The sequence below is a fragment of the Lepus europaeus genome, chromosome 3, assembly GCF_033115175.1.
Source record: "Lepus europaeus isolate LE1 chromosome 3, mLepTim1.pri, whole genome shotgun sequence".
In the NCBI taxonomy this organism is placed as follows: domain Eukaryota; kingdom Metazoa; phylum Chordata; class Mammalia; order Lagomorpha; family Leporidae; genus Lepus; species Lepus europaeus.
The window spans coordinates 16,394,946-16,418,890 of NC_084829.1; the positions used below are offsets into that span (position 1 = coordinate 16,394,946).

Consider the following 23,945-nt stretch of genomic DNA (forward strand, 5'->3'; position numbering starts at 1 on the left):
CACCTAGAGAGAGCGCATTCTCTCGGCATCGCGGTTTTCGCTCCGTACATGAGAATGGAGTTAGATCTTATAGTTCTTTTTCCACTCTGATTTGCAATGGTGGGGAAAGGAGAGAGTGGCCGGGAAAGAAGGAGAAAAGGCGGAGGAGGGGACCGCAGGGGAGCGGGGACCCTCTTCCCGCTTTGCTGGCGGTCACCGGGGCGAGTACCGCCGGCGGCGGGTCGCGGTGAGCACGCAGCCTGTGTACCCGACCACTCACTCTGCGAAACGCCTTTCACCAGGATGACCAGGCGACTCGACAGTTCATTACCGGTAGTTTCCAGAATGCTTGCCTCGGGGGTACCGGTAGCAGCTACCGCAACCACTGAGATGACGGCACCACCTAGAATCCTAGAGCGGACCGGAAGTGAGCGCAGCTCGCGGGGCCCGGCCGGAGCGTGCCGACCCCGAGGCGGGAGTGAGCGTGGAGCCGCTGGCGTCCTCGGAGCGCGGCCCGGGGTCTGGGGTCTGAGGACCTGGGAGGCGGAAGCTGCGGCTGGGAGACGTGTGGGCGCGCGGCGACCATCGGGCCTGCTTTTCGGGCAGCTCGTGGGGCCGGAGGGGTCCTGCTCCCTCTCGGTCCGGGCCCAGGCTGCTGCGCGCTCCTGTTTTGGGGCGACTCTCTCGGTTTTCCTTCCCTGGCGTCGTATACCCAGGTTTTATTTAGGACCAAAGTGACCTTGATAACCTACGTGTTCTGTCTCGCAAGTATTTTCTGCTCAATTTGACCCCACTACCCCAGTGAGTCGTTGTGTCTCCCCATGATTTCCGTTCTTATCAGGATGGCTTCACTTTGAATGGAATTACTTGAGTATCCGCCCTGTGTCTCAAACAACGTCTTTTTTTAAACTGCCTGTGATCGTTCTGTGTTAACACTGTTTTCTTATATCGGAAACTTTCCGATTAAAGACGGGAAAAGGAGCTCAAATAAAATCACTCTAGACCCCAACTGGAGAAAGCCTTGCCCTGAGCTAAGTGCGGGATGGAGGCAGCCTCTGGGCCCCCCCAGCCTTGGCTGGCCAAGACTCAGCGGGTCTAGGGGGGATTATCAAAGTGCAGGTTAAAGAAGAAGACCCTGTTTGGGATAAGGAGTCTTGCCTGCGGAGGAATATATCTCATACTAGGGAACTCTCTCGTCAGCGCTTCAGGCAGCTCTGCTACCAGGAGACCCCTGGTCCCAGGGAGGCACTGAGTCACTTATTGGAACTTTGTGGGCAGTGGCTGAACCCCGCGATGAACACTAAGGAACAGATCCTGGAATTGTTGGTGCTGGAGCAGTTCCTCACCATCCTGCCCGAGGAGCTCCAAGCATGGGTGCGGGAGCATCACCCTGAGAGTGGAGAGGAGGTGGTGACTGTGCTGGAAAATCTGGAGAGGGAGCTTGATGAACCCAGACAGCAGGTGAGACACTGGAGGTGCTGCCCTGTGTGGAGAATTCGGGTGCGTGAGTCCAGAACGGAGTAAGTGGCTTAACTTCACTGATGGCTGCAAACTCTGGTTTTGGGCACTATTTGATCACTGGTGTAGATGAATAGATACGTATCTGTTTATGAGAATAACAGTCTTAAAGTGACAGCTAATCCAAATGAGATGATGTGGAGACCTTAATCTATTATCAGTAGGAAATATATACATATATTTTGTGAGATTAAAGAAATAGATAAAATTATAAAAATGTGTGGCTATGACTTCTTAAGATGCCCACTGCTTTTATCATCTATGAAAATAAATCAGTATGAATATAAGGACCTTCCGGGTGAAACAAATAGAGAAATAGGCATTAACAGGAAAGTCTGAGTCGTAAGATTTGATTGAATCCTGTGATAGGCTCTGTCGCCGATTAGCTGTGTGACCTTGGGTGTGTCGCATCTTCTCTGGGACTTTAATGTCTTCATCTGTAAAATGAAAAGATTAGTTGCATGATTTTCTAGGTTCTTTTTATTTTCAGTGTCTAGAGCAGTTGATATATGAAGTGTTTTAAGCCCATTATTGAGAAGAATTTTAGAAGTCTTATCATTACACTAGAGCTGTTTTAAGAGATTATATTTGCCTTCTATGACAGTAATTTTAGAACATTTTAGATATTTCCAGATGCTCTTATCTTTCTATAGTGATAGTATCCATACATTTACCTGACCTTTTTTTTAAAAATGTGAACATATTATATATACAGTCTGATTTGTTGAAACACCTGCAAGACTAAGTCTTTAATGTGAGATCAGTATAATGCTGGAAATGAGTCAATATAACACTGAAATTGTGCTGGGCTCTTGAGTTTTACCAGCGGGTTAATGTTTTGTGCTACCAAGTCAGAGTAGCTATGTTCTAACTGTCTGATAATATTGGAATGCAGCAAGTCCTGAAGATATACACTATTGTACACAATGCCCATCTACTCCCCTGCATCTTCCTCTTGGCTCTGTCTAGAAAGTGTTTATTTGATTCCTTCTTTGTGCATTTTTTGCTAAACTGTTTTGTATTCCAGAAAGTAAGCAAACAGAGGAGTTTGCAAGTACCATAGAAGCATGCTGGTGATAAAATTTCTGCTAGTGAGTGTAAAAGAAGAAAACCTTTAGCAATTGAAGAAAAGCTTGAAATTATAAATAATTTCAAAAGACCTCAAAGAACTTGTGACAGTGGTGGTGCAACTGGCAGAAAATAACCTAGTTGAAACAGTTGTCAGTGCTGCAAAGTCTGTTAGGACAAAGCATAAAGAAATGGTAAATTGGAGCAATTGTTAAGTGTATGAGTGGAATACAAAAAAAAAAAAAAAAAAAAGGTGTAACCTTTCTCAAAATTAAAAAGAAAGCCTTATATGAAGACCTTAAGAAAAAAAGCTGTATTGTTAAATCAACAACAGGAGTCACTGTGCACTTACTCCCCATGTAGGATCTCTGTCCTTAATATGTTGTACTATGTGAATTAACGGTAAAACTAGTCTTCAAACAGTACTTTGTGTGGCTGTGTGGGTGCAATCTGTTGAACTCTTTACTTAGTATATACTAAGTTGATCTTCTGTATATAAAGATAATTAAAAATGAATCTTAATGAAGAATGGGATGGGAGAGGGAGTAGGAGATGGGATAGTTTGCAGGTGGGAGAGTGCTTATGGGGGGAAAAACTGCTATAATCCAGAAGTTGTACTTTTGAAATTTATATTTATTAAATAAAAGTTTTCTAAAATATTTTTAAAAAGATAATAAAAAAAGAAAAAAAGCTGTAAATCCCTCAGAGATGCCTTCATTTACTGCAATTAGTGGCTAGTTTAGTGGCTTCAGGAACTGCTCGGCTCTTCACAATGCTAAGTTCTCTGATGAAGCTGTAAAGACATTCCCCCTGGTGTTAAAAAAAATCTGATTGATGAAGAAGGCTCTACACTGGATCAGATTTTCAATTTTGATGAAACCAATCCATATTGGAAGCAAATGCCCTCAAGGGTCTATGCCTTGGAAGATGAAGCACAAGTTCAGGGTTTATGTCCACAAACTGATTATGATGCTGGGTGCAAATGTCAGCAGAGATTTAAAGCTAAGGCCTGTTGTGATTTATCTCTCTGTTAACCTACAAGCTTTAAAAGGAGTTATAAATTTTAGCACTGGTGTCTGCTATACGTCTAGCAAGAGAGGATAAATGACAGGTGTATGCCCAGGACTTAGAGCCCAGGACAAGCAGATGCAGATCAGAGAACAACTTGGAGCCATTTGTGGATTTATATCTCCTTTACAGTTGCAGTGAGAAATGTACAAGGAACAGCCGTTTATCCCCGATGGTAGTGGAGCCACAGAAGATACCCGCTTTTGTGTCCATGGTGGCAATGGGACACGCACACAGACATCTACATAGATCCACATGTAGGCAACTGCACATGTGTCCGTATCCATGCTCAGGCAACTGCATACGTGTCCACATCCGTCCACAGGCAGCTGCGCCTTGCCATGCCCACCAGAGACTCTGATGAATTTATAGACAAAAGTGGCCCAGAACCAAATCGTTACATAACAGGTACGTGGGCAGTTAAGCAAGCAGGTGGACCTGTTGATTACCATGACACCAGTTAACATAGAGCACAGAGATAAGGCGGAATGGCAGAAAGCATGGGAACTTGATAAACACCATCTTGCCAAATTCATCTGAACAACAGGGCAGATGTTTACTGATCAAGGCCATGTGTTTGTAGATTTTTTTTTAAAAATTGCAAAAGGAAAAATTTGTATTTTTACGTTCTTAAAATTCTCAGTAACACACCAAGCCACTCTCCAACAGTCATTGAGCATTCTTCAAGTATCAAAGTTCCTTTTTACCTGCCAATACAACTTCTTTATTACAGCCCCTTGATTAGGGTGTGGTTATATCTTTTAAATTTATTATTTGAGGTGAATATTCAAGATGTTGTGTGCATCTACAGTGGCTGACAATGCCCAAATGTTTTTTGAATTCTGGAATGGCTTTGACATTAAACATACCATTGCTAATATTCTAGAGGCTAGGAACAATGTCACAAAAGCCTAGTGTAGGGTGTAACATAAAATTCTCCCAGATTCATTTCATGATTCCGCAGGCTTTCAGCCTTCAGCAGAGCTCACCCAAATCAAAGCAAGCTGTGTTGCTCTTTCAAAGGAGTTTGGATTGACAGAGTTGAGAATGAGGATATTGCGGAGCTGCTGCAGTCTTATGCAGAGGCTATTTCTATACAAGAGCTACAACAGTTAGCTGCTGAGGCCCAAACAAAGATGTGGTTGAAAAAGATGACACAGTTCAACAATTTACCCCTCAAGAGCTTAACACTACTCAGTTACCTTCTGCTTTAAGTATGATAGCAAAATAGTTACAGTTGATAGAAGATAATGACTATACTTCAGAATGCACTAGAATTGCACTTTGTGGCATAGGTCCTATTTGGAGCTATATAAGTAGCTTCTCTGAAAAAAGGAAAATGTTAAAACTCCAAGCAATGGGTATCTTTTTGTAAACCACTGTCAAGGAAAGAAAATAAGATGGTGATCCAGAACCATCATCATATTTCTTGTATCACCATATTTCTTAGAAAGTGTACAAGAGCTTCTTCACTTGAACTTTCATTGATGAAATCCTTCTGTCTCTCCATTATTCTTTCCTTACATCTTTAACAAGGTTCTATCACCTTTCTAGGTTGAAAATCCTATACTTACTGTAATATTTATTTATTTAACGACTTCTTGTTTAGTATTTTTACTGGAGTTTTATTAGTACTCTGGTGACAAAGTTGTATAAATTTTACATAATCTGTCAACCTTATTGTCCCCATAAATCCTATTATTTTTTGAGCAGTGTTGCAGAAAACATGTTCCATGAGTTCACATATTACTTTATAGCATAGATGCCTATACAGGCAGTTTTTCACTTCTAGCCAACACATTTTTCTCTGTTTCACATAAGTTATATATATGTATGTATATATATTTTATTAAGATGTGCTTGTTGCTTTAGAATTTCCTCTTCTAGCTTTGTTGTAAAGGCAACACTGGTAGAACTTGGTATTTGGTCAATTCCCTGGGTAGTGTTCAGGTTTATATCCTGATCATGTTTCATAGTTTTTCATATGACTCAGGTAACTAGGTAGGTAGGTAGATAGATATATTTTAATCTTGTTCACAGTCAAGTTTTCATAAATATTTCTCATTGTTTTTGTGTGATTTCTGAGACACTAGGGAAATGCCTTTGTCATGGACAATTGAGCTACTAACCCAATATCTATTCTCACCTTTCTTCCTAACAAAATGCTGGCTTTGGTCATGCTTGCAATATACCAGTCTTCCTTGTACTGGAGTTAGCTGTGCAATCTAGTTCAGGCCAGGGAGGAACAACCATATTTCCTGCTGTATTTCTGGGGAAGCTTTTACTTTCCTGATAAAAATGGGGCAAATGTGTTCAATTTCATGTTTTGGCAATTCTTGTCTTAAACATGAATGTGATAGTTGGAGCTGTGGTAGCCATCCTTGTGACCATTAAGTGATGATAAGTATGAGAGTAAGTACCATTATGTTAAGAATGCCAGAGCAGAAATATAGACAGATAAGGTTCCTGACAAAATTGTTAGGTAATTGAGCCATGGCCAGCAACTGCCTTCTCCTAAACCCCTTGTTATGTAACAAAAATAAAGCCCTATTGGTTTAAGCCACTATAAGCTAGGTGTTCTAACTTATTAGAAATGGACCTGTACACACTTCTAATGAATACAGCAATTTTTACTTCACTATTTCATAACCAAAAGTTTCTTGTAGGATCTTAGAACAAACCAACCCAGGCATTGTAAATGAAAGATAAATCATTATCATAACTAGTTTGTGGTAACTTAAGTGTTGGAATTTGTTACTGCTGTCTCCATGGCACCTTACAAACTTCTGTGTTAGGGATGGAAGTGGCTCCTCTCTTGTTCCTTCCAAGAGGATGCCCACCTATCTTGGACTATTCCCTCTGGGGGAAAAGTGGAGGAATCAAGGGGCTATGTGTATGCATATGGTGGAAGTGGAGGAGTCTGGGGAAACCGTATCCAGAGTTTGTTTATTACTTGCTCTCAGAGCAGAGGGTGCTTATACTAACAGAACTGATGCAATTATTTAATTTTAAACAATTGATGGAACTTTTCCTTAATCCTATTTTTCTCAAACTATGAAAAGATATAGGCAAATTGAAATGCATACTGTTATATTATACAAAACAGTGCATGTAAGATACCTTGTTAAGACCAAAGAAGAGGAAAACTTAACAAAGAAAAATAGATTTAGTTCCTTATACAAAATTTGATTTCATGTACTTTGCACAATCTGAGAGTAAATTTATACCATGGTTCCAATTTGGAGGAAACAACATGATACACATTCCTTAAATCAGAACATGATGTTGTAATATACCTAGGATTTTATTTTCTCATGTAACATTGAATAATCCTTTTGGAATAGTCTGGTTTATGTGCAGCTTTGGGTTCAATATCTATGGATATTTTCCAACCATGCAGCAGATGGTAAGTTCTACCACTGATACATTTTTAATCACTTAAACATCTCATTCTATTGATGAATCTATTATTAGACTTTATGGTTCTGACAGTATTTGTTTTCCACTGATTAACTGGTATTTTCAACATTTTTTAAGCAACATTATTGTAATATAACCTAAAATTTCACAGTTAAATGTTAGGTAGGCCAAGGAAGTTTTCTCCATAATGTTTTGTGTTTTAAATATTAACCACTATACATATCAAAATCATTTCAGAAGCTTCAGTTAAGAATAGATTTTTGGAGACAAGGGTGACAATAGTAGAAACAAAATAATTTCTCTCTGTGGATATTACTAATGAAGTTGTAATTATCCTTGATTTACTGTACATTTTAACCAGAACATTTACACCATATAATACTCGAATAGTGGTATGGCCTCTGCTTTTCATTTTTCTTTTAAAGAGAAAAACATTACAGCATTAGCACCAGGGATGATGAGTTGTCACTAATACACAAGTTAATATCTAAATTACCTTTACTAATCTAGCAAAAATTAGGTAATTCTAAATTTTATTGTCAAATACAGGATAACACTTGATTACTTAATTTTATATTTCTTTTCAGTGTACACAAATGGAAAGTTGAGCAACTGTAGTCACTGAGCTTAAATAAATCAGGACCTGCAGGTCAGCAGTATTTTATGGTAATTTGGGGTATGTCACAACTTCACTGTAGGACTTGTGATTTAAACTGACCAATGAATAGCATTTCTAAGACATATTTAGGGACTTAACTATGCATTGAGATTCACTTTTACTCTCATTTCATGGCAACTTCTCCTTTTATAGTATCGCTGTATACAAAGCTTTTAAAAATGTAATTTATTTGAAATTTGTTTTATTTATTTGTGAAGCAGCAAGAGAGAGAGAGAGAGAGAGAGAGAGATAGAGAGAGAGAGATCTTCCATCTGCTGATTTACTCCACAATTGCCACAACTGAGGTTAGGCCAGGCTGAAACCAGGAACCTGGAATTCTGTCTGGTAGCAGATGTAAGCCATCCTTTGCTGGTTCCCAGGATGCACATCAGCAGGAAGCTGGATCAGAAGCCAAACTGGAACTGGAACCCATGCGCTCTGATTTGGATGTTGAAGTCCCAAGCAGCAGCTTAATCCACAGCACCACAATGCCCGCCCTCAACACTTTTTTTTTTCTTCTCTATGCAGGTTGATGTGTTTGAATTTGCCATAATAATTATTTTCTATTGCTTAGAGTGTCAGTGCTTGGCATTGAAAATCCCAACAGCCTAGACATCAGTAAAAGCAGAACTTCTAAACAACAATACTTTATAATCTTAGCTTATTTTTCCCTATGCCGGATCCAGACAAATTACATACAAAAAACTCATGTCTGAACATATGAAGTATGACAAATTAATAAGAAGACAGATACCCTGTGGTGGAATGAGAAGGCCATGCCAAGATGGCCACTGGCAAGCGAGCGTCAGTTACTCAGGAATGGTTTTGAAACCCACCTGGCAACGGAGCCTGCCTGGCAACAGGCTGTGATTAGATGGCTTTGGAAACTGCCTGGCAACAGGCTGTGATTGGTTGGGGCATAGACTGCCCCTTGACCGGATTGGCTGGTCTTGGCTATATAAGCTGTTGTATTAACTGAAATAAAAGAGTCTGCGGGCTGCTTGCCTCAAGCCTGCTTTTACCCGACTCCCGGAGTCTAGTGACTCCATACCTCTTGCCCCCACCACGCTCCTCCTCTCAGAAACGAATCCACTGCAATATTGTTGAGAAATCAACTGCAATACCCTATAGAAAAATACCCTATAGAAAACAATACCCTATAGAAAAATCAACAAATACCTGCTTTACAAATGAAAATTAGAAAAATGTAAATTCAAGCAACATGTAGTATCATTGTATTCCAACAAGAATGGTTTAAAAGTGCTGACATGACTAAGCTGGTGTCTGTTGAGCCATTGGAATGTTATATATTACTGACAGGAGTAAATTGCTATGACTATTTCAGAAATATCATCCCACTAAGAATGGAATGGATAAATATATTGTGATATATTTATACAACTGAATACTGTGCAATGATGAAAATGAATGGATACTGCTACATTCAACAGCATGAATGAATTTTTAAAACAATGTTAACCAAAGAATTCAGACAAAATTGAATAAGCATTGCATAATTCTGTTTATGTCAAGTTCAAAAAGCAAAATGAATCTTTGATGATCAATGTTGAAGCAGTAGTTTCTTTTGCCAAAGAGGATAGCTTAATGAGATGGTGGACATGTTCTGTTCCTTAACCTGCATGGTTCACGCTGTGGTAAGTGGTTGAGCTCTCCACTCTGTGTTGTGCACTTTTTTTTCTAAAAAAGTTAATAATGCTTCAATAAATTGTATTAAGAGAACTATATTCCATTGTAATGTCTCCTATGTGGTAGCTAGGGTATTTGGCCATATATACATTCTTAGATTCATGTCATGTGGAGGTGAATTTATCTTTAAAAACCAAGGTCTAATGAGAGAAATTTTCAGAATTAACCAAATTCACAAATACCACCAAAGGAAAAGCTAAGTTTTCACTTGGATTTTGCCAGATACAGAGCATGGGTTGACTAGTTTTCCATACTAGGATCATATAATTTGGTACTCTAAATCATTTGCCTTTGCTTGATCTCATGAACATTTGGCAAGGCAAACTATCCAAAATGGTTGTTGGTTGGAATGCAAGGTGGCTTCCACAAGTATAAGACTATATACAAGAATGTAAGCATGGCAAGAATGTGAGGTGGCCTAGCTGCTTCCATGTACATAGAGGTAGAAGCAGGATGATCATAATCAAAGCTTCCAGATGAAGGGCCCAAGCCTATTATTTTCTTTTCACTGCAAGGTATATTAAATGAGTAAATCAGAATTTATGTTCTCAAGGAGATAATATTGTTATGTGTGTGTGAGAAAGTTTTATTTACAGTATTAGAATTAATCCTGGAGATGTGATTAATCCTAGAGCCTGCAATTTTATTGAGCCAGCTTTAAGAGATTAATGATATTAAATATTTGTTTTCATTAAGTACCCACAAGGCCAACACACTATTTTGGTGGACAAATTTACAATGAGTTGCTAACACAAAGAGAGAGTTACAGTGAAAGAAATGCAAATAACATTCAGAGTTTCTGCTAGCTGTGTCAATGAGCTGTTAGTCATTTTGCTGATTTGCCTACTGTATGTTCTTTGTCATTTCTAGACTTGGCACAAATATGACTGATCTGACAACTGAATTTATAGGCCTATATTTTACAAATATTTTGTAAATGAACTTAACAAAAATGATAGAAATAATGCAATATAGATTTAAATAACTTCAGGTTTTCCAAGAAAGTGAAACCTAATCAACACTATTGTGACAAACATTGCCATCTGGATAATTTGGAAGTAAACATGCTTTATATTAAAGGTACTGTTCATTTTATGCATTCTCTTAACCTCTCTAATCAGTTGGCTCCTGGCTTCAGCCTGCCCAGTCTCAGCTGTTGCAGTCCTTTGAGGAGTGAACCAGCTGGTAGAAGATCTCGCTCTCTCTCTGTCTCTCCCTCTCTCTCTCTGTAACTCTGCCTTTCAAATCAATAAAATAAGTCTTTTTAAAAAATCAGGTAAAGGAGGGATAAAAGCTCTTTACAGAAAACTGCTAGATAATAGATGTAGATGAAGTTATAAAAGTAAGTTTGCATTTTGCAACCCCCAAAATAAAAATAGATTCAGACATGGATGATCAATAAATACTAAAGTCATTGGAGAATAACCAATAAACCCAAATTACTGTACCATAACTAACTTATTAATTATAGTGTGACAAATGCAGTTTTTGAATGGATAGGTTTAGTAGTCACTGCCTTAATCAGCTTAACCAAGTGATCAAATTTAGTATTATTAATAATGGAATAACTTGATAGAATATGTCCTGTGATAAAACACAAATACACTGATGTATAGTATTCCAAAAAATGTCTAATCAGAATCTGAAGAAACAAATTTTTTTTTTTTAAGATTTGTTTATTTAGGGACCGGCGTTGTGGCGCAGTGGGTTAAAGCCCTGGCCTGAAGCGCTGGCATCCCATATGGGCACTAGTTCTAGTCCTGGCTGCTCCTCTTCCTATCCAGCTCTCTGCTGTGCCCTGGGAAAACAGTAGAAGATGGCCCAAGTCCCAGAGAAGCTCCTGGCTTTGGATCGGTGCAGCTCCAGCCGTTGCAGCCAATTGGGGGGTGAACCAGCGGATGGAGGACTTCTCTCTCTCTGTGTAACTCTGCCTTTCAAATAAATAAATAAATATTTAAAAAAGGTTTGTTTATTTATTTGAAAGGCAGAGTTACAGAGAGGCAGAGGCAGAGAACCAGGAGCTTCTTCCAGGTCTCCCACACAGGTGCAGGGGCCCAAGGACTTGGGCCATCTACTACTGCTTTTCCAGGCCATAGCAGAGAGCTGGATCGGAAGTGGAGCAACCAGGTCTTGAACTGGCACCCATATGGGATGCCGGCACTGCAGGCGGCAGTTTTACCCCCTATGCCACAGCACTGGCCCCTCAAATTCTTAATATAGTATATTATATGACAAAACTGGCTCTGACTCTTCAAAATTTAATGTAAAATAGCAGGAAATTTTTATATTAATAGGGGCAATGGGCAATTAATTAAAAATGATGCATAAACATTGAATTGTGAATTTAAAAAAATGAACATCTATTGGGAACAATTGGACAAATTTCCACATTAACAGATTATTAGTGTAAGATGATAATAATGTAGCCAGTGCCACGGCTCAATAGGCTAATTAGCACACCGGGTTCTAGTCCCGGTCGGGGCGCCGGATTCTGTCCCAGTTGCCCCTCTTCCAGGCCAGCTCTCTGCTGTGGCCCGGGAGTGCAGTGGAGGATGGCCCAAGTGCTTGGGCCCTGCACCCCATGGGAGACCAGGAGAAGCACCTGGCTCCTGCCTTCGGATCAGTGCAGTGCACCAGCCACAGTGGCCATTGGAGGGTGAACCAAGAGCAAAAGGAAGCGAAGACCTTTCTCCCTCTCTCTCTCTCTCACTGTCAAGATGATAGTAATGTTTCCTTTTTACCCAACTCAACTATCTAAATTGATTGGATTGGCTATTTTTTCCTGCCCATAACACATTGAGTTAATGTTTTTCACATTTGGGCTAAAACAGTTGTCAGATTTCTTGCTGGTTTTAACATCTCATCAGTCTCTATTACATGAATTACATCTCCCCGACTCAGTATTTACTTTTAATTAGCGACACTGAAACTCATTTACAATTTTATTTCAATTATCAACAGTTTGGGAGAGATCTCTTTAATGTGTTTGTTCTTGTTTGCAAAAACAAGAAAGGGATGTATATCAGCTCAGTGGAGAGAGTCAGCTTCTGTTGTGTGGCTCTGGCTTTATTTGTCCCAACAGTTTCCGTTTCTTTTTTTATTTTATCTTGCACTCCTCTTAAGAATTCAATGCAAACTATTTTTCCCCTCTTACATTCTATTTCAGTGAAAGAATATTTGAGAGTTTATGTAGGAATTGTTTATATTGGTTACCAAATATACTTATTTTTTCCCAGTTTCCTACAGACAAAATGACTCCTCTGGATTCTGCGAAGGAGTCCTTAGGTGCCCAGCTCCAGTCTGTAGACGACAGAATGGAATGTGACTCTCCAGAACCACAACCATTTCAAGAAAATGGTAAGGATAATTTAGTCCTGGGAACGTGTGAAGCTTGGGAGTGGGAACAGGCTAAGCATTGAAAAGTTATCAAGCCTCATTCCATTTCTACTGAATGTAGCTGAAGCGAAAGCCAGTCAGTAAAGTATAATGTTGTTAAAGGAGTTACATTAAGCAGTCAGGTAATGTCAAAAATACTTGATTCTACTAACTTCTAGAGCTTATATTCTGGGTCTCATTTTCATTGCCATATATATTCCTTTCTCCTCCAAATTCATCCTCGTTTACCTTCCTTTTCTGCTCATAGTTCATACTCATGGCACAAAATGGACCAGTATGGAAAGAAATGTTGTCCATGTAATGATCTTTTCCATCACATTTTGAGATGACACTTATCATGAGTATTATCATTTCATTATAAAATTAGACAACAAATTTTTATTGAACACTGTTGAATGTAGTAAATGTAGTAATGCATTAGAAAATGAAAGATACTGAAGAAATAAGTGATGCCTTCTTTAGAAACTTAGTCTTGTTTGATCTACCTATGAAGCAGTTCAAGAAGACTATAACTTGTGTTATGAACAAATTATATTTTTCAGGTAAGGAAAATTCACTGAGAGCTTAAATTTAATGACCAAGGAATTCTTATTGGAAAAGTTGAGTTAGGTGATGTCAAAACACATGATAACATTTATCAGTAATTTTAACCTAGTTTTAGATTTAAATTTACTAGCTCAATATTTAGTATACAAATTGGTAGTTGACCTGAAAAACAGATCCAAGAGTACCTGGAAACAATATGCTAATCCTATTTTATTCTTTCTGACTTTTTTCAAAGTAGTTTTCCTAAGACTTAGTAAGCCAAGGTTGAAATATTCTAAGTATCTCTGTTATTATGAATGTTCTACACATTCCTTTTAATGTGCGTTGTTAAGTCAAATGTTTCACTAGTTTAGACTCATTTGCTACTTTTCATTAAAATTAGCAATGAAGATATTTGTATTGGCTTTACACTTTTACAAGCCACAAACACTTAAGTAAAAAATGTTGAAATAGCAGTTAATCTGACTAACTGAATAAAACAGAAAATGTGGTTGTAGTTGGATGCTTATAAAGCATTTATCATTGAATTGCTGAGATTTCTGTAGCCAAAAACTTGCTTATGTAGCAAATAAATAGATACAAGCATTGATTTGTCTCCTTTTAGTACGAAACCATGCTTTACATTATTATTAAAAGATTTACTTATTTATTTATTTAAAAGAGCAGCAAAGAGAGGAAGAAATGAAGACCTTCCATCCACTGGTTTACACCCTAAATGGCCACAACAGCCAGGTCTATGCAAGGCCAAAGCTAGGAGCCAGGAATTTCATCCTGGTCTCCCATATTCCCATATGGGTGGCAGGGGCCCTGCTGCTTCCCAGTCACATAGACAAGAAGCTGGTTCGGCAGCAGAGCAGAGCTCCAGCCTGGGTTGCCTGCACTTGAGGCAATACTACAATGTCAGCCCCATTTCACTCCCCCACTTTTAAGGATTTATTTATTCATTGAAAGAGCAATGGGTTTGGGGTGGGGGTGGGGAAAGAGAGTGCTTTACTTTAACACTAGCTCTGGGTATTGCTCTGGGCAGTCACATCCGGCTTTCTATTCCTTATTGTATCAGGACTTTTTATTTCTAGCTCAAGTCCTTCATTCAGTCTCTCTTCATTCTACCGAAGCTGGACTTCCTAACCAAAATTTTATCTCCCTTTTTTGTGTCCATGACCCCTACTTCCACCTCAAGCTCTATGGGCTATATACTTATATGTAACTATATTTCCAAGTATTCTGTTTTTTTTCTTTATGTTTCAGGGTCATTTTTGCGGCTTTCCATGATGTCTCAAAGCATGAGTGTCAATAACCTCAGTAGCTTAGATAATAAGGAAGTAGAAATTGAACCAGAAAACATGCGAGAAAAGTTCTTCAGAAGCTTAACAGTGTTGCTGGAAAACAAAAGTAACAATACTAAGATATTTTCTAAAGCAAAGTACTGTCAATTGATAAGGGAAGTGAAAGAAGCTAAAGCTAAGGCAAAAAAGGAATCAGTTGACTACCGCTTGGCAAGATTTGATGTAATCCTTGTACAAGGAAATGAGAAGCTGATTGAGCTCTAAATGGGGAAACAGATAAAATACAGTATTATTTACACAGCGAGGACTTATTTGATATTCTGCATGATACACATCTCAGCATTGGACATGGCAGACGAACATGCATGGAAAAAGAATTATAAACAAAATATAAGAACATCACAAAAGAAGTTATAGTGTTATATCTGACACTTTGTAAACCATGCCAGCAGAAGAGAGCTCTAACATCAAAACCAATTAAGGAAGTTAACTCAAGAAGCCAAGCAGATCTTATAGACATGCAATCAAATCCTGATGGGGAGTATACATTTATTATGCATTATCAAGACCTTCATACAAAATTAAGTTTTTTGTGGTCATTAAAATCCAAGAGACCTAAAGAAGTTGCATATGCTCTTTTGGATATTTTCACAATTATTGGAGCACCTAGTGTCCTACAATCTGATAATGGGAGAGAATTTTCAAGCCAAATTGTCAGTGAACTCAGTAGTATTTGGCTGGAATTGAAAATTGTCCATAGAAAGCCTCAGACCTGCCAAAGCCAAAGTTTTACAGAACAAGCTAATGGCAATATCCAAAAGCAGATTTTCTCCTGGATGCAAACCAACAACTCATCACACTGGGCTACATTTTTGTGGTTCATTCAGATGACTCTAAATCAGTCCTATCACAGAGGCATGCAACAGAGTCCAAGTAAAGGTACATTTAGCTCTGAAATGAAACTGGATCTGCCTCATTCTCAGTTAACTGAGGAACTTGTTGCCAGCCTACACACAGAAAATGAATTAGATCAGGCAGGTAAAGATTTAGAAAATAATTTAAGAGCCCGATATGAAGAAGCCTTTGAGACTGGGACAGACAGTAGTGGTACTGAAGAAAATCTTTCTATTCTAAAATGGCTGCGAAAAACATCATGAAAGAAGATTAAGATTTTTATCCTGTGTAGTTTGTGATAAAGAATGCTCAGGTGCTAATAGTTGTGTATCATGTCATAGATATATCCATGCAATCTGTGGAGTGCCTTCTCATCATGAGACTGAGGGCTATGCCCAGCAAATAACGTGCAGTCTTTGCTATGAGATGAGTACAATGAAAAGGAAGCATGATGAGAGTCAGAGAAGTTGGCCTGTTCAACCTTCCAAAATGCTAAAACCATCAGTGACACCATTTTCACCAGACAAAGTAGGAGATTGGATAAGAGTTTGAATATGTGCTAGAAAGAAAAGCAGGGGGAAGAGTCTCATTACACTTTATTGAAAAAAAAATTGTATTTATGTATTTGAGAACTAGAGTTACAGACAGGGAGAAGGAGAGACAGAGAGAAAGGTCTTCTGTCTGCTAGTTCACTCCCTAAATGTCCACAATGGCCAGAGCTGGGCTGATCCTAAGCCAGGAGCCAGGAGCTTCTTCTTGGTCTGCCACATTGGTGCAGGGGCCCAAGGACTTGGGCCATCTTCTCCTGTCTTCCCAGGTGGTAGCAGAGAGCCAGATTGTAAGAGGAGCACCGGGACTAGAACCAGTGCCCAGATGGGATGCTGGTGCCGAGGAGGCTTAGCCCACTATGTCACAGTGCTGCCGCTCATTACACTTTATTGTGATCAGGATGAATAAGAATTACTTAAAAATGTATATGAATGCACAATTTGGCTACCCTGGATATATTTCCCCCAAGGAAAAACCAATTATTTTTAATGCCTCCCCATTCTTTCCTGGTAGGAATTTATTCCTTCAGAGCTATCTTACTTGCTGTTCTGGCATGATGAACAGTATTTCTTCTACTTCTTCCTGACCTTGGTCATTTCTTGGGGGAATGAGAAAGTTAACATCAAGGTGATAAACAGGGTGTATATGTAGTGTTTCTACAGCAGAACAAGTTTGGGAACAGATGAATGTAGTGCTACTTTGCTTTGATTATATGTGAGTTTCTGTGGGGAAGTAAGCTAAGAAATTATTTTGCTTCAGTGAAGAGATATTTAGGAGAGGTGGGGATAATACATTGGTCAGAAGTTATGAGTTTGAATTGGGTGGGAATTTCGTTTTGAGACTTTAAGGGAGAGCATGAGATAAGTCAAACATATTTTAAATATATTTTCTAAAAACTTATTTATTTGAAAGGAAGAGTGAGAGGGAAAGAGAGGGGGTTAGAAAGAGAGAAAGGGAGAATCTTCTACCTGCTGGTTCATTTCTGAGCCGCCCACAACAGCCATGTCTGGGTCAGGCTGAAACCAAGAGACAGGAACTCCATCATGATCTCCCACATGGTTGGCAGGGGCCCAAGTATTTGGACCCTGTTCTGCTGCCTTCCCAAGGCACATTAGGAGGATGCTGGATTGGAGGCAGAGCAACTGGGATTCGAAGTGGCACTCTAATACGGGATGCCAGCATTGCAAGCAGCGGTTTAACCAGCTACACAATACCAGCTTCCCAAGAGATTTCAAGTCAGTTGGCTTTCTGAGGTAAGGGTAATGGTTTGAAATATGGAGGTCACACATGATTTAGCCCAAAGGTACTCAAAGTGTAATGTTACAGGCCTGTGCTAATCTGTAAACTATTCTTGCCAGTCTGTAGTGATAAAACAATTAAAGTATTCATAACATTTATAACAATTTGGCATTGTTTCAACATCTGAGCACATGATTAGTGAATTTACTGAATAGAGTTTGGACCATTGGTTAAACTCTCATTGTGAATCACAGAAGGCAGGTGTTGACACTAGACAAACAAAATAGTTTCAAATTGCAATGTGAGGCCGGCGCCATGGCTCACTAGGCTAATCCTCCGCCTTGCGGAGCCGGCACACTGGGTTCTAGTCCCGGTCGGGGCACCGATCCTGTCCCGGTTGCCCCTCTTCCAGGCCAGCTCACTGCTGTGGCCAGGGAGTGCAGTGGAGGATGGCCCAAGTGCTTGGGCCCTGCACCCAGGAGAAGCACCTGGCTCCTGCCATCGGATCAGCGCGGTGCGCTGGCCGCAGCGCGCCTACCACGGCGGCCATTGGAGGGTGAACCAACGGCAAAAAGGAAGACCTTTCTCTGTCTCTCTCTCTCACTGTCCACTCTGCCTGTCAAAAAAAAAAGAAAAAAAGCAACATGTGATATTTTATACTTCATTTCTAAACTGTAGCCCCCAAGTGTAGAAAACTCTGAGGAAATGTAAACATTTAATTCTTTGTCTAGTTTTGAATTTGTAGTATAATGTTAGTTGAAGGAAGTAAAATTTGTGTACTTATCTCTAATCCTAATTTGCAGATGGTAAAACAAGCTTCCCTGGATTTTTTTGTCAAGAAAAGACATATCTTTTCTGAATACAGCAGTAATAATAAAAGAAATGCTGATAACAGAAGTCATCCCAAAGAAGTGAAAGCCAAAAGAGTTCATACTAGCTTCACTTGGAAATATGATCCTTCATATATCAAGTTTGGTTTTGTAGCTGTAATTGATGGTGATGTGCTAAAACCACAGTGTATTATTTGTGGAGATGTACTGGCTAATGAGGCAATGAAACCATCAAAACTTAAGCGGCATTTACATTCAAAACATAAAGATTTAAGTTCACAACCAAAAGAATTCTTTGAAAGAAAGAGTAATGAATTAAAAAGACAACCAAAGGAAATATTCAATGTTTCTCATATAAACATTAGTGCTTTGCGAGCTTCATATAAAGTGGCACTTCCAGTTGCTAAAGCTAAAACGCCATACACAATTGCTGAGACATTAGTAAAAGACTGAATCAAAGAAGTTTGCTTGGAAATGCTTGGTGAATCTGCAGCAAAGAAGGTAGCTCAAGTACCACTTTCCAATGACACCATAGCTCGCCGTATTCAAGAACTGGCTAATGATATGGAAGACCAACTCATAGAACAAATAAAGCTAACGAAGTATTTTTCATTGCAACTTGATGAATGCAGAGATACTGCTGACATGATAATTCTAGTCTATGTGAGGTTTGAACACGATGATGATATAAAGGAAGAATTCTTTTTCTCCAGCCTCTTTGCCTGCAAATACAACTAGCTCAGAACTGTATGAAGCGGTGCAGAATTACGTTGTTAACAAATGTGGTTTGGAATTTAAGTTTTGTGTAGGAGTGTGTTCTGATGGTGCAGCTTTAATGACAGGAAAACATTCTGAAGTCGTTACACAGATTAAGGAACTTGCCCCAGAATGTAAAACCACACACTGCTTCATTCATCGAGAAAACTTTGCTATGAAACAAATATCAGCTGAACCAAATAGTGTGCTTACTGACATAGTAAAAATTGTGAATTATGTAAAATCTGATGCATTAAATTCAAGATTATTCTCTTTATTATGAGATAATATGGAATCTGATCATAAGCAACTGTTACTGCATGCTGATACATGATGGGTATCACAAGGGAAAATTCTGTCAAGAATGTTTGAAATACAAAATGAACTTTTAGTGTTTCTGCAAGGCAAGAAACCTGTTTGGTCTCAACTTTTTAAAGATATGAACTGGACAGCCAGACGTGCTTATTTGTCTGATATCTTCAGTATTTTTAATGATCTTAATGATTCCATGCAAGGGAAGAATGCAATGTGCTTTTCAACAGCATATAAGATTGAAGAACAAAAACAGAAGTTAGAAACTTGGAAAAGCAGAGTTTCTACAAATTGTTATGACATGTTTCATAATTTAACAACAATTCTCAATGAAATAGGCAATAATCTTGATATTGCACACCTGCAAAAAGTTATCAATGAACACCTTACAAATTTGTTACAATGTTTTGAATTTTATTTTCCATCAAATGACGATCCACATATAGGAAATTCATGGATCCAAAATCCATTTCTTTCACCAAAAGATAATTTAAGTCTAACTGTAACGCTACAGGATAAGTTGTTGAAGCTGGCTACTGATGAAGGATTGAAAATAAATTTTGAAAATACAGCATCATTTGCTTCATTTTGGATAAAAGTTAAAAATGAATATTCTGAACTTGCCAAAATTGCTATAAAATCTCTTCTTCTGTTCCCCTCAACATACCTCTGTGAGACTGGGTTCTCTACTTTAAGTGTTATTAAAACAAAGCATAGAAACAGTTTAAATATACATTACCCCTTAAGAGTAGCATTATCATCAATCCAACCTAGATTAGACAAATTAACAAGCAAGAAGCAAGCTCATTTATCATATTAAAAATGTTAAATTATGATATATAAGGTGCTTGTTCAAAGTATGTATACAGGCATTTAGTGTGAGGAATTTTCAATTTCACTTCTGTTTTAAAAGTTACAATTATGAAGTAGAAGAAAAAGTTATGAGTAAACCTGCAGTTTTCTATTTAACTTGCTTGTACATACATTTTCAATGAGAATGTGTACAGTTTTTATAATTCTTTTATTTCTCCCTGATATATTTGTTAAAATATAATTTTAAGTCTGTTAACTCAAATATTAAAAAGTTGTTCCTGTATTTTGTGTTCTTTTATTGTATTTCATAATTGTTAGACAATTTCGTGACGGAGAATGATTTCCTTGAAATGGCAGGCTAGGTTGAAGGAAGTAAATTTAAGGGAATTCAAATGCAAGGGAGGAGGTCAGTAACATATTAAGCTGTTAAGTTGTTCCAGAGTAGTTAGGTTGGAAGCTGGTGTTGAATTTGTTTCACAAATGCATGTTTAGACAGTGTATAAGTAGGTGAGTTCGAAGGAACTATTTATTTTGTAATGTTTTTATGTTGATGAATTCTGATTTCATAAGGTGAGGGATTAGGCCATAGCGACAAGTGTATGTCTGCAGGTTTTAGGTTTTGCTAGAGCTCATGGCCTTTAAGGTGCTTTGGGACAAAGTCAGGAATTATTAGCACCTTACATAGATTTAAAAACCTTTATTTCTTTATTTCTGTTTGGAGGTAGTTCTTAGAACAACTGAAAACAAAGTGTTAGTACAAGGCAGGTTCTTCAGGGTAAAGCATGTCAGAAGAAGAAAATGACAGTCTTTTCCTAGACAGGGAAGCAACTGATGGTTAATATTTCTTTTCAAACAAATGTAGTATTCAAAGTGAAGAAGGAAAAGTTACTAGGGGATATAAAATGTCACTGATGATTCACCTTTATGATAAAAATGTTTCAAGGGGCTGGATCCCCAAAATCTTTGTAAATGGAAGAAACATTCACGTTCAGTCCTGAAAACTTGATTGGACTATATTTGAAAATATATTTGTTTTAGTAAAACCTTGCAGCTTAAAAACAATGATAGTTGTGGGTAGTTTTAGAAGAAAGTGGTTTAATTCCTCCCACTCACAACTTACTATGACCTCTCCTGATATTTTGAAACTAAGTTGTTTAAATATGTCTTCTTTTACCTTTTATTTAGTTGACTAAAGCATTATATTTCCAATTCATAATGTTCAAAAGCAATGTATGTGGTGATAGTGTATTTATTTCTACAAATACCTACAGTGGTCTGGAAGAAAACACACTGAGAGGAGCATTAAGAGTACATTTTAAAAGAGAACTAAACTTCCTTACTTTCTCTCTAAGAAATATTGAATGTTAGATATCTGAGAGCAGAGTTGGAATTGTCTGGGCAAAATTTTTAGTGCTAACTCTTCTTATATACTTGAATTAGATGCCTGTATATTTTTCCTGTAAATGGTTCTGTACCAGGAGTCTAAATTGCTTTTTCTCTGTGAGACTAAGGAATATCCATCTTTCTTCCCTTCCCTCCTCCCTGTTTTACCATCTTTCTATATATTGTTTTATTTTATTCAACAACTTTATTGAGATCTTCATTAAGATCATGAAATCTTGCTGTATATTCTTAACATGACTTAATGACTCATGCTAACCTGTAGATAACCTTATCTTTCTCTTCCTATTTTCTTGTTTTGCAGTAAGTTTACACATCTATAGACTTGTGTGCAAATACTTTATTTGCTTGTGTGTATTTATGAATATCCTGTGCAGAACTGTTTGTTCCCATGTATGATATGGTTTGTAAAAAAAATGTATGTACAACTTGGTGTTGTGTTGAACTTTTCAAATTAACCAAAGAACAACAATTAGAGAAGGATTGAAGATGGGTCAGGGAGATGATAAGTAGTTCATATTCTAAAGAAAAGTAGTACCTTGACTTAGAAGTAATGGGACTTGTCCCAGTATCCTGCTTTTTTGCCAGGAGAATCACTTGCAGCAATTGGAGATACACTGAGAAGTGGAAGTTTACATTTCATGTATAGATCGGGTGTTAATTGGGCAGCATGCTTGTTCATCTGCTCTCTGCCCAGCTGATCAGGAAAAAAGGGTTGTGGGAAGATGGTTAGACTTTGAGTACATCAGTTTGCTTTCTCACAATTAGAGTTTTCTCACAATAAAGATTTGCAAGTCTCCTGTAGGCCAGGTGAAAACAAGAAATGTAATTAAATCTGAGCCCTCTGCTAGTGCCCTCCTCAGGAAAATTGTCCACCAAACAGAGGAACTCTCAGTAAAAAGCTGTGGGCATTTATAGCTGTTGAGGGTAGGTGAAAAAGAGTAATCTCTCTCTGTGTCTCATCTGCAAGACTCCTAAAGATGTCTTGAAGAACTATTGCAAGTTCCTCATGAAAAAAAAAAAAAAAAGAAAAGAAAAAAACAGAATTCTAAGGTTTATTTAGAAGAGAGCTAACCAATTTACACTGCCACCTTGTGTGTTTGTGTGTGTATGTGTTTTGAAGTCTGGATTAATCCTAGCCTGACAAAGTTTACTGTCATGATTGTGTCTGAATTTGGGGAAGCAGGAGAGAGGACAGCTGAGGGGCCATGTGGCCTGCATGAATTTACACCCGGGGTCCTCTGCACTGCACTAGCCTCGTGGTGGGAAGAGCTCTTCTCCCTCAGCTCCGTTAGTGAGAAGCTCAGAAACAACCAAAGTGAAAGGGGAAATCAGGGGGAGACTTCTGTGACAGAAGGAGGAGGGCAGAGATGACCTGAGTGATGTTAGTGGTGCAGTCAATCCCTGGCTTTTCAAAACTTTTGGATTGACTTTCTCCTTGGGATATTTCAGAGACAGAAGAATCTGGGGCCAGGTTCTACAGGAATGCCTGTTAAGAATAGTTCCCTTCTATAATGTGGCTGTGCTATCCACAGTGAATCCTAAACAATAATTTCCATAATGTCTCCTTCAGTATACTTAGAAAGCTTGTGAAAATTCCAAAGCATTACACAATTAGCAACCATTCTGAGTATCAAATATTTGCTTGCTGATTCAAAGAACACATATTACATGATTTGTTTTCTGTTCTACTCGTGTTAAATTGAATTTACAACCAATCCATCATTATGACTGACCCAATTATAATTGCATAAGGCCTTTACTAATTCTATGACTTTTAAGAGTTTATACAGAGAAAATTTGCTTTTTTTTTTTTTCTGAGAATGTGTTTTGTAAAAAAGATTTAAATGCAAATTAATTTCTGGTTGAAATCTCTTGAATGGGGGGGCGGTGTTTCCAAACTGTCATTTTCCTATCTAAAATCATTTTCTCTCAGCAAGAAGAAGAGGGTAGCAGTGATTTAGTAGCAGCCAAGGGATATAAGATATGTGTGAGAGTAATTGTTAATCATAAAAATCCTTGGTGAGATGAAGGCCGGTCAGATGAGAGTTTAAAGTGAGCACACAGTCTGCCCAGCAACATTTCTGTCTTTCTCCTGGGAACCCTTTATCCTTCCTTCCTATCCTGCCCACATCAAAGAGGACACTTTGGCAAGTACCCTGATGTATCCAACACACTGACCTCACCAGAGTGGATTGATCCAAGTTGTACACCTGATATAAATGAGGCTATGACTACCTTTTCAAAGAGTTTTGGACATGTGATAAATAAAAGGATCAAGACACATTTTAATGTATTGGCTTAAGCCAAGAGCTAAAACTAGAGAACTTTTCTTCTATTTAAAGACAGGTATTCCAGAAAGAGTACCAAAAAGAGAAAATACAGTGAGAGAGAAATCAACCTGTAGAAGGAAGCAGATATAATAGAAAGTTCTTGACAGCACTAGGCTCTTAGGTTTCAGTAGTTACAAAGGCCAGCTATGAAGGGTCTTCAAAAAGTTCAGGG

At 38.4% G+C, this 23,945-nt stretch overlaps 1 protein-coding gene across 1 annotated transcript; it reads left to right on the top strand.

Annotated features, from left to right (window-relative positions):
* The first annotated feature begins 96 nt into the window (after positions 1-96).
* Positions 97-20,301, top strand: SCAND3 (SCAN domain containing 3). Its single transcript, XM_062187112.1, is given in 8 exon segments — positions 97-685; positions 1,016-1,440; positions 12,655-12,775; positions 14,609-14,902; positions 14,905-15,799; positions 15,801-16,086; positions 18,132-18,869; positions 18,871-20,301. Coding segments are annotated over 8 exon segments (4,524 nt in total). The 3' UTR covers positions 20,047-20,301.
* Positions 20,302-23,945: the final 3,644 nt, after the last annotated feature.